The sequence below is a fragment of the Monodelphis domestica genome, chromosome 5 (genome assembly GCF_027887165.1).
Source record: "Monodelphis domestica isolate mMonDom1 chromosome 5, mMonDom1.pri, whole genome shotgun sequence".
NCBI classification, from domain to species: domain Eukaryota; kingdom Metazoa; phylum Chordata; class Mammalia; order Didelphimorphia; family Didelphidae; genus Monodelphis; species Monodelphis domestica.
In genome coordinates, this window is record NC_077231.1 from 272,323,217 (window position 1) to 272,343,863 (window position 20,647).

Here is a 20,647-nt window from a genome sequence, read left to right on the forward strand (position 1 = left end):
GGGGAAGAAAACTCCTATAAGAAGGAGAGGAAGAGAGGGTTTTTTACTTAAACCTTAATCTCAGGGAAATCAACTCTGAGAGGGAAAAACATCCAGATCTATTGGGATCTTGAATTCTATCTTACCCAACAAGGGTAGGGAGAAGGGAAAACCAAGGGGGGGAAGGGGAGAGGGAAAACAAAAAGGGAGGGAAAGAGAGGGGGGAGGGGGAGGGAAAAAAAAGGGAGGGAATAAAAAGGGAAGCATCAAGGGAGGGGACAAGGGGGACAGATTTAAAGTAAATCACTAGACTAAAAGGTAGAGCTGAAGAAGAAAAGGTTAGAATTAGGGAAGGCAATCAAAATGCCAGGGAGTCCACAAATGACAATCATAACTTTGAACGTGAATGGGATGAACTCACCCATAAAACGTAGACGAATAGCAGAATGGATTAGAATCCAAAACCCTACCATATGTTGTCTTCAAGAAACACACATGAGGCGGGTTGACACCCACAAGGTCAGAATTAAAGGATGGAGTAAGAACTTCTGGGCCTCAACTGACAGAAAGAAGGCAGGAGTGGTAATCATGATATCTGATAAAGCCAAAACAAAAATAGACCTGATCAAAAGGGATAGGGAAGGTAATTATATTTTGTTAAAAGGGACTTTAGACAATAAGGAAATATCATTAATCAACATGTATGCACCAAATAATATAGCACCCAAATTTCTAATGGAGAAACTAGGAGAATTGAAGGAAGAAATAGACAGTAAAACCATATTAGTGGGAGACTTAAACCAACCACTATCAAATTTAGATAAATCAAATCAAAAAATAAATAAGAAAGAGGTAGTGAATGAAATCTTAGAAAAATTAGAATTAATAGACATATGGAGAAAAATAAATAGGGATAAAAAGGAATACACCTTCTTCTCAGCACCACATGGCACATGCACAAAAATTGACCATACATTAGGTCATAGAAATATAGCACACAAATGCAGAAAAGCAGAAATAATGAATGCAGCCTTCTCAGATCACAAGGCAATAAAAATAATGATTAGTTATGGTACATGGAAAACCAAATCTAAAACCAATTGGAAATTAAACAATATGATACTCCAAAACCATTTAGTTAAAGAAGAAATCATAGAAACAATTAATAATTTCATCAAGGAAAATGACAATGGCGAAACATCCTTTCAAACCTTTTGGGATACAGCCAAAGCTGTAATCAGAGGCAAATTCATATCCCTGAATGCTTATATTAACAAACAAGGGAGAGCAGAGATCAATCAATTGGAAATGCAAATGAAAAAACTCGAAAGCGATCAAATTAAAACCCCCCAGCAGAAAACCAAACTAGAAATCCTAAAAATTAAGGGAGAAATTAATAAAATCGAAAGTGATAGAGCTATTGATTTAATAAATAAGACAAGAAGCTGGTACTTTGAAAAAACAAACAAAATAGACAAAGTACTGGTCAATCTAATTAAAAAAAGGAAAGAAGAAAGGCAAATTAACAGCATCAAGGATGATAAGGGGGATCTCACCTCCAATGAAGAGGAAATTAAGGCAATCATTAGAAATTACTTTGCCCAATTATATGGCAATAAATACACCAATTTAGGAGAAATGGATGAATATACACAAAAATACAAACTGCCTAGACTAACAGAAGAGGAAATAGAATTCTTAAATAATCCCATATCAGAAAATGAAATCCAACAAGCCATCAAAGAACTTCCTAAGAAAAAATCCCCAGGGCCTGATGGATTCACCAGTGAATTCTATCAAACATTCAGAGAACAGTTAATCCCAATACTATACAAACTATTTGACATAATAAGCAAAGAGGGAGTTCTACCAAACTCCTTTTACGACACAAACATGGTACTGATTCCAAAACCAGGCAGGTCAAAAACAGAGAAAGAAAACTATAGACCAATCTCCCTAATGAATATAGATGCAAAAATCTTAAATAGGATACTAGCAAAAAGACTCCAGCAAGTGATCAGAAGGATCATTCACCATGATCAAGTAGGATTTATACCAGGGTTGCAGGGCTGGTTCAACATTAGGAAAACCATCCACATAATTGACCACATCAACAAGCAAACCAGCAAGAACCACATGATTATCTCAATAGACGCAGAAAAAGCCTTTGATAAAATACAACACCCATTCCTATTAAAAACACTAGAAAGCATAGGAATAGAAGGGTCATTTCTAAAAATAATAAACAGTATATATCTAAAACCATCAGCTAATATCATTTGCAATGGGGATAAACTAGATGCATTCCCAATAAGATCAGGAGTGAAACAAGGATGCCCATTATCACCTCTACTATTTGACATTGTACTAGAAACACTAGCAGTAGCAATTAGAGAAGAAAAAGAAATTGAAGGCATCAAAATAGGCAAGGAGGAGACTAAGTTATCACTCTTTGCAGATGACATGATGGTCTACTTAAAGAATCCTAGAGATTCAACCAAAAAGCTAATTGAAATAATCAATAACTTTAGCAAAGTTGCAGGATACAAAATAAACCCACATAAATCATCAGCTTTTCTATATATCTCCAACACAGCTCAGCAGCAAGAACTAGAAAGAGAAATCCCATTCAAAATCACCTTAGACAAAATAAAATACTTAGGAATCTATCTCCCAAGACAAACACAGGAACTATATGAACATAACTACAAAACACTCGCCACACAACTAAAACTAGACTTGAGCAAATGGAAAAACATTAACTGCTCATGGATAGGACGAGCCAATATAATAAAAATGACCATCCTACCCAAACTTATTTATCTATTTAGTGCCATACCCATTGAACTACCAAAATACTTCTTCACTGATTTAGAAAAAACCATAACAAAGTTCATTTGGAAGAACAAAAGATCAAGGATATCCAGGGAAATAATGAAAAAAAAACACATATGATGGGGGCCTTGCAGTCCCTGACCTTAAACTATATTACAAAGCAGCAGTCATCAAAACAATTTGGTACTGGCTAAGAAACAGAAAGGAAGATCAGTGGAATAGACTGGGGGAAAGCGACCTCAGCAAGACAGTATACGATAAACCCAAAGATCCCAGCTTTTGGGACAAAAATCCACTATTCGATAAAAACTGCTGGGAAAATTGGAAGACAGTGTGGGAGAGACTAGGAATAGATCAACACCTCACACCCTACACCAAGATAAATTCAAAATGGGTGAGTGACTTAAACATAAAGAAGGAAACCATAAGTAAATTGGGTAAACACAGAATAGTATACATGTCAGACCTTTGGGAGGGGAAAGGCTTTAAAACCAAGCAAGACATAGAAAGAATCACAAAATGTAAAATAAATAATTTTGACTACATCAAACTAAAAAGCTTTTGTACAAACAAAACCAATGTAACTAAAATCAGAAGGGAAACAACAAATTGGGAAAAAATCTTCATAGAAACCTCTGACAAAGGTTTAATTACTCATATTTATAAAGAGCCAAATCAATTATACAAAAAATCAAGCCATTCTCCAATTGATAAATGGGCAAGGGACAGTTCTCAGATAAAGATAGGCAGTTCTCAGATAAAGAAATCAAAACTATTAATAAGCCCATGAAGAAGTGTTCTAAATCTCTTATAATCAGAGAGATGCAAATCAAAACAACTCTGAGGTATCACCTCACACCTAGCAGATTGGCTAACATAACAGCAAAGGAAAATAATGAATGCTGGAGGGGATGTGGCAAAGTAGGGACATTAATTCATTGCTGGTGGAGTTGTGAACTGATCCAACCATTCTGGAGGGCAATTTGGAACTATGCCCAAAGGGCAACAAAAGAATATCTACCCTTTGATCCAGCCATAGCACTGCTGGGTCTGTACCCCAAAGAGATAATGGACAAAAAGACTTGTACAAAAATATTCATAGCTGCACTCTTTGTGGTGGCCAAAAACTGAAAAACGAGGGGATGCCCATCAATTGGGGAATGGCTGAACAAATTGTGGTATATGTTGGTGATGGAATACTATTGTGCTAAAAGGAATAATAAAGTGGAGGAGTTCCATGGAGACTGGAACAACCTCCAGGAAGTGATGCAGAGCGAGAGGAGCAGAACCAGGAGAACATTGTACACAGAGACTAATACACTGTGGTATAATCGAACGTAATGGACTTCTCCATTAGTGGCGGTGTAATGTCCCTGAACAATCTGCAGGGATCTAGGAGAAAAAAACACTATTCATAAGCAAAGGACAAACTATGGGAGTGGAAACTCCGAGGAAAAGCAACTGCCTGAATACAGCGGTTGAGGGGACATGACAGAGGAGAGACTCTAAATGAACACTCTAATGCAAATATTATCAACATAGCAATGGGTTCAAATCAAGAAAACATGTAATGCCCAGTGGATTTACGCGTCGGCTATGGGGGTTAGGGGGGAGGAAAAGAAAATGATCTATGTCTTTAATGAATAATGCTTGGAAATGATCAAATAAAATTAAAAAAACGAATTAAAAAAAAGAGTTTGGGAGGATGGTCTGTGACCCACATATGCTAGCAAGTGACAAATCAGAAACAACTGACTGACCCCCTGGGTTGTCCTAAGTCAAGTTTAAGCCACCATTGGTACATGTAAGACATAGGAAGTGACATAAAGAACCACCTTTATATTTCACATCACTTCCTGTGAGAGGGACTTTGATGGCTTTTTGTGGTGGCTCTTGACTTGGAGGGCTGGAGTATGGAGACCTGAGACTGCTTCCCTTAGGTAACCACTTGATGAATGTTAAGGCTGAATCCTCTTTCCCTGACTTTCAGAAGGCACAAGCCTCCAAGGAGGCCCCTCATCTTGGAGGAAGCCGAGCTAGTTTTAATCTTCTGGGAAGGGCCCTTGACTGAGGTCTCTGAACTCCCTCTGGCTCAGGCCTGGCCAGAGTAGATCTTCTACCCTTCTCCCTCTTTCTCCCTCATTCTTAATTTCTTCCTTCTATTGTAAATAAACCACCATAAAATTCTATTCTGATTTGAGTATTTCATTGGAATTTAGAAGGCAAATCCCTGGCGACCATTAAATAATATATTGAGTCTCAACCCTAAAATTTACTCTTAACAATAGTGTCCAGATTATATGCATAAATTACAAATTGATTATAGTATAGATAATAATTCTTATATTTTGATAAAAGAAAAAACCCTTTTATCTAAAAATCATGACTACATAAATAAATTATACCAACATATTAAAACACTGAATGTCATATCTGGCACTAATGAGGTTGGAGGCTTGAGACCATTACTTAACAGTATGTATAAACTGATTTTTAAAACCCCAATAAATTTAGATTTGGGTTTTTAGTTTGGGGGTTTTTGTAGAATGTATAATATCAATGGTATAGGTAAGGAACTCCCTCTATCAATATAGATAATTGCCTTTTTGATAAATTATAGTCTTAAGAGTTGAACAGGTCATCGAGAGATTAACTGTATTCATAAATTTAGTTTTATTATACAAAATCTGCAAGAGCTACTTGGGAACAGGGTGTAAGAGGAATGAGCAGGGTCAAAAACCTACTTTCAAGTCCAGAGTCAGACATTTACTAGTCATGAGATCTGAGACAAGACTGTGAATTTTAGATTTACTCCACCCTGCTTAGTATTTAGAATACTAGCAATCAGGAATGTATACACCCCCACTTAAGGATTAATTGTTGGTAGAGGATGGCCTATGACTGTCATGTGCCAGCAAATGACAAATCAGAAACAACTGACTGACCCCCTGGGCTGTCCTAAGCCAAGCTTAAGCCACCATTGGTACATGTGAGACACAGGAAGTGATGTAAAGCATTGCCGTTATATTTCACATCACTTCCTGTGAGAGGTGCTCTCTCAGTGGCGTTGGGAGCTTTTGGCGGCATTTGGCATGCTTGAGGCTTTGGTGGACTTTAGTGGTGGAATTTACTGGGAAGAGCTCTGTAGTGTGGTTTAGGTAAGGCAGTTTCCCTGAGTGACCTTGGTGAGTAATAAGGCTAACTCCCTTTTTCCTTTACCTTCTGAAGGCACTATCCTCCAATGAGCCCCCTTATCTGAGAAGGCCCCTTGGCTGAGGCCTCTGAACTCCCCCAGGTTTAGGCCAGGCCAAAGCAGATCTTTTACCCTTTTCCTCTTCTCCTTCTTCTTAATTTCTTCCTTCTATTGTAAATAAACCACCATAAAATCCCATCCTGACTTGAGTATTTCATTGGGATTGAATTTAAATCCCTGGTGACCCCCCAATATAATATATTCAGTCTCAACACCCCTAATTTTACCCCTAACAAGACCCAACCCATTTGTGCATTAGTTTCCTTATCTATGAAAGAAAATAATAATACTCGGACTTTCTAGATGACATGGTTAAAGGAAACAGTGTATGTGCTTAGAACTAACAATAAAGCATTACACAAATATGAGTTATAAAAATCCAGAAAATCTATTTATGACATTGTAAAAATAGTGTATATGTATATCTTCATATCTATTTGATAAATTAGAGGCATTTTATAGTGAGAGAGTGATGGGCCTGGATTCATGAAAACTTGAGTGCAAAATGGACAGATAATTTACCTTCATTTGCCTTATCTAGAAAATAGGAACAATAATAACCCCTGCTTCCTAGGGTTCTTATAAGGATACAATTATATAATATTTATAAAGTGCTTAGAACAGTGCCTGGCTTATACTACTGGGATGCTAGCTTTATTATTTGACCGTCCAGTCTAGTGAAAATCAGTTGTGACATTCCTTTTTTACTTCATTTTCAGGTGCAGTACAGACAAAAAAGGGCATCTGATAAGGTCAGTCTTGAATAGTGACTCAAAGAGGATATGCAGTTGCTGATTCTCTGTCATCCAGGCTGCAGTTCTAAATGGCATTTATGGTACAGAGATCTCCAGGTCCTTTGCTATTTTAAAGAATATAGATGCAAATGGGTGCTAGAAGTGAGAGAATCACAGAGCCAGAAATGTATAAACATCCCTTTGGAAATGGTAGCATCAGTTCTGGAAATAATTCAATTAATTAATAATGTTTATTAAGTGCCCACTATGTACTGGACACCACCCATAGACCCCCCCCAAAAAAATAAAAAGAAAAGAAAAGAAACTGCCTTTATTGTGAAGGGATTTAAACACTATAGGAAATGTCATATGTGCATGATTGTAGAAGATAAATACAAAACAGAAAGCTGGAATGGGGCAAAAGGAATCAGGAAAGATGAAATATGCTTACTAAGAGTTTAGATGGATATTTATCCATTCATCATACAGCTGCTGGCACATGATGAGCATTTAATAAATGTTTGTTGACTATTACATTTACGCAACAAAGTTCAAAGTCCTACTGAACATCTCTCTGCTGTATTTGAGTCAAGACAGCAGAGACTCCTTCTGACACAAGACAATTAGCAAAACCTTGTCTTATTGTTGCTTCAGTATGTTACCAACAGCTGAATAAAGGAAGAAATTTCTAGTTCTTTGACAGAGGAGAAAGCTACTGACAAAGTAGAGAATCAAAGGCATCTCCAAGCATTTTTTACCTACCCTTTCCCCTCAATACCATAACTATCAGAATCAGGATTTTTATTCCCTTTGATTTGATGACAGACACTGAGGCAAAGTAATGCTACCCAGTTTGGGTTTGCCATGTCACTTGGGAAGTCTAAAAAGCTAAAAATCATTAAGTTCATGCCCTTGCTCCAGTGAGGTTTCTTTTTTTTTTTTTTTAACAATAAGCTATTTTAATTTATAACCTAGAGGGAAGGTCTGGACCTAACATAAATCCTAACATTCTTTTGATTTTTTCTTAAAATTAATCTTCATTAATTTTTTTCTTAATAATAATAATAATAATATATATACATATATATGCTCTCTGGGATGCTTGCTCCAACATTAACAAACATGCTTTAATCTTCAACTTTTCCATTCTCATTCCCTCCACCTTCTAACATTCACTGAGACCTAGCTCTCTCCTGATAATACCCTATTCCTAGTTACTCTTTCCTCATACTGACTGCATGTTCATTCATTAGTTTCCCCAACCTCTGGACTCACAGATAGTAAGGTGCAGTCGGAACACACTTTGCTCCCTCACTATTGCCACTCCCAGAGTCTTTTATCACCACCTTTCAGCAGTATCTCCTTCTCTGAGGTCCAGTTATTTAAATTTATCCTGGTAATTCATTCTCTACTGTCCAGATCCAGTTAACCATTATCTACTGATTCTCCAAGCTGTTTTCATACCTGGCTCATTCTCTGTCTCTCTGTTTCTGTCTCTAGCTTTGGTTCTGGTTCTGCCTGCTTGCCTTTCTGTCTGTCTGTCCTTCCATCCATCCATCCATCCATCCATCCATCCATCCATCCATCCATCCATCCATCCATGCATCTGTCTGTCTGTCTGTCTGTCTCTCTTTCTCTCTCTTCCTCTCCATCCTAACTCCTTTTCTTATTGTAGGGAACTTCAACATACTTGCTGATGTTTCCTCAAATACCACATCCTCACAATTCCTCAATCTACTCATTATCTCATCCTATTTCCTGACCTACCTCTCTACTCTACCTCAGATGCACACAAAGAAAGCCTTGATCTTGCCAACAAAGAGTTCCATTACCATATTCATGAACTCTGAAATTCTCTTAACTTATGATAAACTTTTATCATCCCACCTTTTCCTTTCCCTTACAATGTCTAATCCTGTTCTGCATTCTCACCATGATTTTGAACCCCTCTATTCTTAGTTATTTCCAGACCATGATACACTGAACTCATTGCATTCTTTCTTCTCCTAACTCAACCCCATGGTAAATTAGTTCAATTATAAATTCTCTTCTACAGTCAATATTTTGCTCCTTTTATTACTGGCTGCCAATTGCTCATCAACAAACCTCAACCTTAGATTACTCCCACCATCCACCTCCTTCACTCCTATTTATATTCTGCACAAAAGAGTTGGAGAAAATGATGAAACTGGGCAGCCTTAGTCCATGACAAACTGTTTTATTCTCAATTCTTTCTAATGTTCTTATCTAGAGAAACTCACCAACAAATGGGAGAGAGTGTTTTATTTTTTTTTCAACCTCTCATAGTTCTCTGAATATTGTGGGTACATGATAAATGGCGACTGGTATGAACTTGATATTGCTTTATGAAAGCTATCACTATAAGTAAAGACCTTATTTTTAAACATTAAAAAATGTTCTTATCTATCTTCGAGTGCTACGTTCTCTTTGCTAAGAATCATACCTCATACTTTACAGAATGAATTGAGGCCATTCATTTCCTCTTCTCCCATTCTCTTCATCTAAAGTCACATTTCCCTTGCCAATTTTCCCTCATCCAGCCTTCAATGAATAAGAACTCCTTATCCTTGCTAAGACCAACCCTTCAACTTCAAACCAATCCTTCCCATTTATTACCAGCACATTACCTCTTTTATCATCCATATGAACTCTAATCTTCCATCTCTATCTGATTCTCTCTGATGCTTACATTATCTCACCTAATCTTAAAAAGCCCTCACTTATCTAACTATTCCATCTAGCTATCATCTTTTTTTTTCCTCTCAGCTTCTTGGGTAAACTTCTTGTAAGGCCAGCTCTACTAGAAATCTCCACTTTCTGCTCTCTCACTTTCTTCTAAACCCTCTACAATCTAACTTCTGATTTTATCATTCAACTGAAACTTTCTCCTTCAAGTAGCCCATGATCTTGAAATTGCTAAGGCTAAAAGTCTTTTCTCAATCTCTATCATACTTGACCTTCCTAAAGTTTTTTTTATGCTATTGATTATCCACCTGCCCTAGATAGACTCCCTTTCTTTTTGTTTTCATGACATAGCTGACTGGTTCTTCTCCTATTTATGTGACCATTTCTTCTCAGTCTAGTTCTTCATCCAATTCATACCCTCCAATCCTAGATATCCCCTAAAGGTTTGTCCTGGAAGTTTTCTCCTTCTCCCTCTCTCTTACCTCTTGGTGATCTCATGAGCATCCATGGGCTCAACTATCATCTCATGCAGAATTATCTTCTAGCCCATAGCTTTTCTGCCCTATGCTCCAGTCTTAAATTACCAACTGCCTTTTAGATATTTTAAAATATCTATGCCCTGTAAGCATTTCAAATTCAGCATGACCAAAAGAGACACATTATCATTTCTTTTCATATCCCCCCTCTTTTCAATTTTACTGTAATTATTGATGTCACCACCAGTTGCCTTATAACATAAGCTCATGACTTCTATGCCATTCTTAACTTCATCCCATATATCCAATGTCAGAAATTCACTATCTTTTGCTTATGTTCTGTTTTTCTCCCCATAAAAGATCTCATCCTGGTGGAGGCCCTCAATACCTCATGCTTGGACTATTGCAATAGTCTTCTTGTTAGCCTCCCTAACTCAAGTCTCTACCCACTGTAATCCATTCTCCATTTGACTGCCAAAGGATTCTTCTTAAATTATAGATCTGATCATGTCATATACCAAATTCAAGGACTCCAGAATACCTCTAAGATCAAGCATAAAATCTTCTCCTTGGAATTTAAAGGTCTCTAAAGCCTAATGACTTTCTGCCTTTCTAGTCTATTTACACAGTATCTTATTCTATTCTCTGTACTCTGGGACCCAGCTACATCAGCCCATTTACTGTTCTTTACACAAGACACTCCATCTCTTGACTTTTCACTAATTGTCCCACATGCCTGGAATTCTTTCCTTCCTCATCTGTGCTTCATCATTTCCCTGGCTTTCTTAAAGACTCAGCACAAGCTCTGTCTTCTTAAGTGGTCTTTCTGCCCACCCATGCACCAAAATCAGTGCATTGCCTTTGAGATTATCTTTCATTAACAGTCTCTGTATTTTGTATGTACATAGTTATTTGTCAACTGTGATTCCATTAGAATGTGGAGGATCTCCTGGAGGGAAGAGACTGTTTTTGCCTTTCTTTATATATACCCCTGCACTTATACCTGGCATACATTAAGGGATTCATAAAAGCTCATTGGTACTTTTTGCTCTTGTGACAAGCATCAATGCTCTCCATTAAAACAATCTATATGAAAATGAAGAAATGACTTTCAACAAATTTATAGGCCTTGATCTTTGTGTTGAAGTGGAAAGAGAACTGACTCTGATGGTTCATTTAAAATTAAAGAAATTTGGATTGAAAAAAGAAATGTTCATTGACTGACTGATACTTTAATGCTTTACAGGGAAAGTAAATGCAGACTTTACCTCTTTAGCATCTCAGTTGTCCATCAGAAGATTATAACTCTCTAATAATGGGGCACAGGCCCTGGGCTTCGAAATTATAACATTCCCAAATTTAGCTTTATTTCCTACAATTTCAGTCTATATTGATAGCACTGCCAAAACACCATTTCCAAAACACCAAGGTTCAAAAAGCTCAGTGTTATCTCTGATTCACCACTTAAATCCTATTTTCATTCAGCTCCCAAAACCTATTTTCTTTTTTTCTAATCCATTAACTTGTTTCATTTTCATCTCCTTTGTAATCTCCTAGGCTAGTCACTAAATATCTATGTAAGTCAGACAACTCTATGGGATTTATCTACTAAATTACAGATAGAGTTCAGGGTGTGCTGATAGAGTCCTTAATCTTGGACAATGCTAATCTAATCCAAGATTTTTATTTATTAATTTTATTTTCCTCTTTCTTTCCATTTCTATTTCCCACTCCACCCCACTCCCTACCAAACTCTTATCCCTTCATGGCCTAATAACAGTTTCCTGAATAAAACCTTCAGTGAGAGTCTAACCCATCCTAAATTCAGCATCCTTAATGCATCATGTTAACATTTTGAAATATGGCTTTCATTCTGTCACTCCTCTATTCAAAACCCTTCAATTCTTTCCTGTTTCTATTAAGTCTAAACTCCTTGATCCAGCTTTCAAAAGTCTTTATCTGACTCACTTTGCTCATATAATCTTAATTCTCATTACTCTACTGTATGCATCTTTCACTGTGGTACAACTGATTTCCCTCTTTCCCACAAACATGTCATGCTTGTTCCTGTCTCCATGTTACTCTCACAGCCTGAAATGCTTTCTTTCCTATTCTTTTCCAGGTAAATCCTACCTAGCTCCAGTCTTGTCTCTTCCATTAAAGAGTTATTCATCTCCAATGTCTCCTGCAACATTGGTTAACTATATCACACATTTTGTTACTCAATTATATACTTTCTTACATTACTCTTACGGTTAGAATTGTTTCTAAAATTAGAAGGAATTTTAGACACTATCTTGTCCAATTTTAAATATGAGTAAACCAAGGTCCAGGGAGGCTAAGTAACTAGCCCAATGCAATACGGACATTGTATCTCTTCTCTCTCAGGTTGATTTGAAGTTCCCCAAGGAGAGGACTCATGTCTTCTGAGCCAGTATCCTTCATGGCACAATGCTCAATAAGTATTCTGAAGGTAGGTGGTACAATGGATAAACCACTAGATTGCGGTCAGGAAGACAAGTCTCAGACACTTACTAGTTTTGTGACCACAGGCAACTCAGTATCTGTCTGCCTCAATGGAAAATTGGCATAATAATTGCACCTGCCTTCTAAGGTTATTATGAGGATAAAATGACATATTTGTAAAGTATTCTGCAAATCTTGAAGCACTACAAAAATGCTATTACTATTATTTTGCAAGTAAAACAATAATAATCCTTCCAATTCAAGATGATGGGATACTTACTTGAATTTGTATCATTTAAAGAAGTAAAATTTTCATTTCCTGCACCTGCAAAACTATCAGTCATATCCCCAAACACTAGCATCATGAGAGGGAGTCCTGATCCATGTATGATGGCTGCAGTTGTTCCCAGCACCATGTATAATCTATCCAGCCAATCAGAATAGCGAAACTAGGGGGGAAACACATAAAATAGGAAAATTATTTAACATAGTTGTAAAGTGCAAACCTTTGCATACTCCCTTTGAATTCTGAATCTCTTTTTTGAGAAGGTATTACTTTAAAAAGTACAAACACTAGTCATTGTTTAATGTCCAATGAAGAAAAGATTTAGTCCTTACAAAGACATAGTTTATTCTAGGCATTGACTTAAGTTATAAAATGGTAAAACTCACTGAAGAAACCTTTTAAATATAGACATGTGAAGATTGGATTTAGCTTTCTCCTGATTGTAACAATGAAGATACTTAGCTCTTTCTTTACAGTGAAGCTAGAATTGTAAGCTACAATCTATTTTTAGATTTTAACTACACAAAGGTATTAAGTAACTACAAAAGGTGAATTTACCAAAAGAGGTGTTAAGTAACCCCAAAAGATATAATCTAACCAGAGAAGGTGAGAACTAAACAGTGGGCAGTCTTGGAGAAAATCTAACCAAAGAAGGTGAGAACTAAAGAATGGGCAGTCCTGGAAAAAAGTGTCTGCTGTGAATGGTAGATGTAAAATTTAGGGGAGGTGACACAAGAGAAAAAGATCTTTAAAAAGAGAACCAAGAAGCAGAAGGACATTCATTTGGATTCAAATCATCCATTCGGATTCAGACATTCAGACAGTTTTTCGGAGATTTGGGCACTGACTTGGAGGAGCAACTGAAAGACAGACCCTTTAGGAGGGACCAGACAGAAGGTAGACACCCCGACTTCTTTTAGACTGTCACCTTTGGTGAGTGCAAAACTGACTTAGTGACCCTGCCTTAACTGGAGGTGCGAAGCCTCCAGGTAAAGCCCATCTTCTTGAGACTCTCTTCCTCTGGCTGTGTAGAGATTCTAACTAGTATCAGAAGAAGCTAGAGTTTTCTTTCTCTCTCTCTCATTTCTTTATATCTTCCTTCTATTATAAATATTGTAAGTAAACTACCATAAATTCCATTTACTTTAGTAATTAATTTTGGGATTTAGAAATTAAATCCCTGGCAACCACATATATAAATAATATTCAGAGATCAACCACAATTAAAATTAACAGAAAAAGAAGCAGAGAAAATTGAAATATGGTTTTGTATGTCTTTTTGTCAATGATGGGAGAGGCTAGGGAGAGAAGAAGTTAAGTGAGTATTTTAATGTAACAAACAAATAAATATTTTTTCTAAATATTTGTTAGAATAATATTTTCCTTCTCAGAAAGGGCTTCACAAACTATGCATACATCATTTATGTCTCCATAATCTCTCCTTGTTACAGAAGAGTCACAAGAAACAAAGAAACAAAGGGAAGAATGGGAAATGGGATTATGAGATGAAAAGGAAGTGTTAAGCAACAATTTATATCTTTTCTTGGATACATCTTAAGGAGAAAAACAGATCAAATACAGGGAAAAACCAGATGATGACAGAATGCTGTGGAGCTAAGGGTGATATCTGAAGTTTTATAATACCCTAATCAGGTGGCTCTTATGCTTTGATATAGACCACAACATGTTGCCAAGACAAAGATCTGCAAACAGTAGATCCAAGACTTCTTGAGAAAAACTGGTTATTAGGAAGTCAAGAACTCAAGTAAGGAGAGTGGATAGTTAAGATGTCAAAAGCCCAAGCACAAAATCTAAAAAGAAAAAAAAAATCAAGAGAACCAACATATGGCAGTGTTGTTGTTCAGTCATTTAATTATATCCTTTTTGATACCCTAAGGATCCTACTATTCATGGGCTATTGGCAAGCATAATAAAGTGGTTTGCCCTTTCCTTCTCCAGTAGCACCTATACTACACAGCAATACAATCACAACATTAGACATTCTTATACTTTTTTGTGTGTTTCCTAGTATGCCATTGTGAAGATTGGATTTGGCTCTCCCCTGATTGTAACAATGAAGGTATTTAGCTCTTCTCTGATTGTGAAGATTAAAATGTAACCCTTGTCTATTTTTAGATTTAATCCCCATAAGTGTAAACACAGTACTTAAAAGTTAAGTATGAAGATCTGCCCATTTAGATCTAATCACCAAAAGTGCAAATATCCTACTTAATCATGAAGTGGGAGGTCTGTGCCCCCTGTGCAATAGTGGGTAATGAATCAGAATCGACTAACTTCCTTCTGGGCAGTTCTAGAACAGAGCATCAGCTGTGATTGGTAGAGGTGGAATTAGGAGAAATGATGCAAAAAAAAAAAGGTCTTTTAAAGAAAGAGACAAGGTCCTGAACTGGTTCTTCTGGGGGAGTCTTGGAGTGGAATTTCCTGTGAGAATTCAATTCTTCATGCTTTCAAGTTGGGGCTGGTGAAGAGGGGCACATGGTGAGTGTAAAGACTGACTCCCTTTCTCTTGGCCTTTCTGGAGGCAAAAGGCCCACCATCTTGAGACTCCTTTAACTTGGCAGGGACCTCTGAACTCCTGCCTGGCTCAAGAAGATCTCTCTCCTTTTCCTCTCTTTCTCTCTTCCTTAATATCTTCCCTCTTTATTGTAAAATAAACTACCATAAGATCCATTCTGACTTTAGTAATTCATTTGTGATTTAGTAGTTAAATCCCTGGTGACCAAACTCTTAAATAATCAAGTCCACCCCCCCCCAATTAACCCCATTTCCCCCTTATACCATGAAGGACTCTCCAAACTGGATTAGCCAGGGAGGGCACCTGACTAAAGTGTGAATGGAACAAGCAAGCAAAAGCCAGGGCAGTTTTTTTAATTCAAGAGGAGGAAAATTAGAATTAATCACAAGCTTTTTCTTTTTATAACTGAATTTAATTGTGATAAAGGTACTTAAAGTGTAACTAGGCATCTTTTTTAATTAAGCTTTACTTGTTACTCACCTGCCTCAAAATAAATAATCAAAGTTTTATAGCTTTAAGGACTAAAATTGGTATGAATTTAAGACACAGGGAATCGAAGAAAGTAACTACCTTCCAAAAAGCAAGCCTCTAAAACCCAAATTATGAAATGGCAGAAAAATGTAGTCTAAATACAGCTGGTGCTCCAAGAGCTAATCCAATGCTGTTCATATTTAGACTCTGTTATACTAATAATAAATCATTGTTTCGTTCAATAGGTAAGTTTTACCACTTGCAAACTTTATCTTCATCCCTTTGTCTTTCTGCAAATGGAGAGTCAGATGGCAAAGTTCTGAGTAATACTAGTCAGTCAATAAACAGTCAGACTGGCTGGCTCTGTACTTACCTCTGCATATTCTACCTTTGATATGGTGTTCTCAAACAAAAATATAAACTTTTACTCTAAGTAAATATTTTATCTACCACCACTGAGAGAAGAGAAATGAGAAAGAAATAATTTACTCCTCTTACTTCTCGTTAGAGACCAAGTCAATAAACCATCAAACCCATGTTAAGTGCCTACTGTGACAGGCACTGTGCTAAGATCTAGTCTTCTAAATGTGGCTACAAGTGACATAAATGGCTAATTGTGGAATAGGAGCAATATGCCTGAAAACACTATCTCTTCTCAGAAGATTAGATTCTGTGCATCGAATGCTAAAAAATAAGGCACTGTCAAGTTTTCTAAACTGATGAATTCTTTAGTGCTCCTGTTTGCATATACTTTATGTTAGTTGCATCAAGCCCCAGAACATTATAGAGCTTCCTGGATAAGGTCTATTACCATGTGAATCTGGCCTAACTACTCATACATTCACACAGAAAGAAAATGAATGAAGAATGCTTGTTGTTTGATCATGTCCAACTTCTTGTGACTGTCTGTGTTTTCTTGGTGAATAAACAAAAATGTACTTTGCCATTTCCTTCTCCAGGGAATTCCAGGTTAACTAGATAATAAGTATTGGAGGCTGGATTTGAACTCAGGTCTCCCTCCCTGACTCCGGGCCCAATTCTCTATTCATTAAGCCACTTATCTGCCTTCAGGCAGCTGAACATACTTTTGATGATCAGAATATTTCTTGGAGAGACACTATAAATAAGGTTAGGCTCAGAATTGTACCAGAGGACAAACATGTACTGGTGTTTGGGAAACTGCAACAGTTGGTTGTGTTTTTTTTAACATAAAATTTCTTCCTAAGCCAGAGCTTCATCTTTTTAATGCCATTATTTTACCCATTTTTTAATATGGCTGTTGGACCAATCAGAAAAAAGACACAACTTTGTTAAAAGCCTCTGCAGCTTCCTGTTCCTGGTATTTTCCACACAGAGGCATGAGTGATTGACCCATCTTTTATTAGCAGACTGCCTATCCCTATTAATAAACAATGTTATATGAAGAGAAATGACTTCATTTTATTTATTCGTTAAAATTCCAGGTGCTACAGTAGCATGGGCTTGTCCAGATTAGAGAATGAGAGCTGCACATCCCAAAACCTTATCAGAAATCTCCTCCTAATTTCTTGGGCAGAAAAAGAAACAGCTTGTCCCCAAAGGAAAAGCTTTTTGGTTAAGGGATTCTGTGGTTATGGATCAACTCTCTTCCTATACACAACAATTAGATTTCTCCAGGAAATGAAAAACAGTAAGTGAATGATTTTGTAAGTTTGTTTTGTGTCCTCATTTCAAGCTGGAACTAAGAGCTCACCAACTTATATTGAGGAATTGGGGTGGGGGAAAGTAAAATTTTCTTAGGATTTCTGTGTTGTTATGTTCATGTGTTTAAATTTGTTGTGCTATGTTTATTATATATACTACGATTGGACAATGCTCCCCTTTGAAGGAATTTTCATAATTGGGCTTTTTAAGACTTCAAGGAAGTATATCCCCCCAAAAAAAGGAAAAGTAAGGAGTAGCAAAGTATGTACAAATTGGCATTTTTGAGTGCAAAGAGTGGGGACGTCCTATAATTCCAACCACAAAAAGCAACTATGAAAGCTGGTGCATAGCATTAGCTTAGAAGTTAAACTTCAATAGTCAAGGGGCATTCTATTCAGGAATTAATATTTCTACCTGGTAGGTTAAAATACAGTGCGTTTTCTCCTTTTACTTCCATGTGGTATTCTAGTCTAGATTGTAAGGAAATATATTGTTTTATTTCATTTCCTTTTATTTTTCTGAAGAATAAAATTAAAGAGAAAAAAATTTGGATAAAAAATAACTAAATAAAATATGTGGCAGCTTTAAAATTTTCTACTCTCACAACAGGGGCCTTCAATAGAATACTATTTAATTTAATAGAATTCTATTATAGTAAATTTCTTGAAGGAGCCAAAGAGATAGAAAAGAGTATTCATATTTAGCTGCTTGAAAATCTGAATTGAATCGTGGGAGCCATCTGAAATTCCTAAGCTGCATTACAGTGTGCATCAGGTTCCTAGGACACAGGGTTTTCTGGAGGAGGAAGGCCTGGGCCATCAACTGTGAGTGAAAAAAAAAATGAAATGACTTTTGCAAAGTATGAGAGTTAGATAGCAGATCTCTATAGTGAACGTCTAGAGGTCAAATTGGACATCAAAAACTATGTTTTGAGAGTGAAGCCCCTTTAAATGTGATGGCTTTCCCTTCCATCTTAACTGGGGGCTTGAATCAAGTTCAAGAAGGCAATCAGAAAAGGTCATCTGTATTTCTGGTCACTGAAAATAAATTTGACATTTCACAAGTACTTTCTTGCCTTTTGTGCCTCTTTCTATGTCTATTAGTATAATATTTAAAAATCAGTTCTTTTCTCCACATCTATAACTCCAGTTGGGCAGGCACAGGGTCTCAAGAAGGCTGGGGTCATGAAGGATTTCTGTACCTAACTATGCATAGTGAAGAATGTTGTGTCCTAGTTCATGTTAGGGGAGATTGCAACCATAAGATTTGAAATAATGACAATATTTTGAGGAAATGTGAAATTCTAGAGCAAATTTTGTGTGCATGTGCATGTGGGTATGGATATAATAGCAGGGTCTTAGGCAACAGAGAATAGCAACATGTCTCTGTGGTTCTTTGCTTCATTTTTTTTAAACAGGAACAGAATTTATTAAAAATCATGTCTTCTATTGAGTAAGAAGAATCCTGTGAACTTATTTATGGAAGGTAAGGGGTTTGGGGGTGTCCTGTACTGTTAATTTTTGAAAGACACTGTGATGTTTGTGATGGCAAAGAATTGGAAACAAAAGGGATGTCCCTCAATAAAGGAATGGTTGAACAATTTGTGGTGATGGAATATTATTTTGCTATAAGGAATGATGAATAGGATGATTTCAGAAAGTGCTGGAAAGGCTTACATGAACTGATGCAGAGTGAAATAAGAGAACATTATATAATAATAATAATAATAATGGAACCAGGAGAACATTATACGTAGTAACTGCAATATTGTGGAACAATCAAATGTGATAGACTTTGCCACTAACAGCAGTACAATGATCCAGAACAATTCTGAGGACTTATGACAAAGAATACTATCCACTTCCATTGAAAGAACTGTTGGAGTAGAAATGTAGATGAAAATATATGACTCATCAATTGTTTATTTGGATTATATTTTTATAAGATTTTTATAAGATTATTTGCTTATAAAAACGAACAACATGGAAATATATTTTGTGTAATAACACATGTAAAACACAGATTAAATTCCTTGACAGCTTCAGGAGAAGGGGGGGGAAAGGGAGGGAGACAATATGGACACATAACTTCTGAAAACTTATGTGGAAATGTGTTATTAAAATTAAAAAATACAAATTAAAAAAAAGTTTCCCTTAAAACACCTGAACCAGGAAGAACAGGAAATTTAAAAAGACAACAGAAGCCCCAAGTCCTCCCTTCATTCCCTCTTTTCCAGCACTCTTAGCTAAGTGGAGAAAGAAATTTTGTTTTAAATTAGGAAAACAAGGTCTTTCCATAATGCTTTTTAGACTAAAATTTTCATTGGAAAATTATTTTTAAAACTTTGGAAATTAAGTATTAGTTGGATCACAAAATTAAAGTTTGTAATTTATTAATATTTATTGACTTATATTGTTCTCTGCTCTTTAATGATATTCTGTTTTGCTGCTTTTATTCAGTTTGGGATAAGAGTGGGAAGGACAGATTTAAAATGCATATAAAATAAGTGTGTAAATATATTGTTACCATTTATCACAAAAATAATAATAGGTATATATTATGTAGCTCATATATCCTGGAGTTTTCCTATTTTGTGCTGAGTATAATACAAAAAAAGTAGCCTCCTTAAAACTTCTTAATAAACCAATATGTTAAAAAGCTTTATTATAGAATAAAGCCTGACCTACAATTAGCCCAAAAGTATGATTGGGGAATTTCCCAGAGTAAGTTAGACAAGTGACTTTATATGATTATCTCTGGACAAATTCTAAAGAAACAAAAATACAAAGCAGATATTGTGGCATCAACATGTTTATCATAAAATGATGGAGATAGTAACAACAAGGAAAAGTTCCAGTTTCCAGGGTTCAATCAGTTTGGTTCTTATTGCCTAACCTATATTACTTGTACACACATTTAGTAAGTTGCCCTTCGGAGCTCTTCATTAAAGTTGTGAGAGATAATGTTGACATGTGAAGCCTTCCCTGTGTGGGCAATTAGGTTCTAAGTTATGTTGCCCATATTTTATCTAATCCTTTACTATCATAAATATGGCAAAGATCAAGGTAGGGACCCATAAAAGACTCATAAATTCCTGATTTCATTTTGAGGAAATCATAGGCTTATAGATTTTTTTAAACTTTACTTTAAAAAAACAAACAAACATGACCTTCTATCTTAGAATCAATATTGTGTGTTGGTTCCAAGGCAGAAGGGTGGTAG

General features: G+C 36.3%; 1 protein-coding gene across 8 annotated transcripts in view; it reads right to left on the minus strand.

Moving 5' to 3' along the window:
• LOC100027288 (ATP-dependent translocase ABCB1) overlaps window positions 1–20,647 on the minus strand; it is a 226,852-nt gene that overhangs the window by 94,435 nt on the left and 111,770 nt on the right. For all 8 annotated transcript variants that reach the window (XM_007504953.3, XM_007504963.2, XM_007504952.2 and 5 more), the window contains one exon: window positions 12,730–12,898. In XM_007504953.3, coding sequence (XP_007505015.2) covers window positions 12,730–12,898 — 169 coding nt within the window. The remainder of the gene's footprint in view (window positions 1–12,729; window positions 12,899–20,647) is intronic.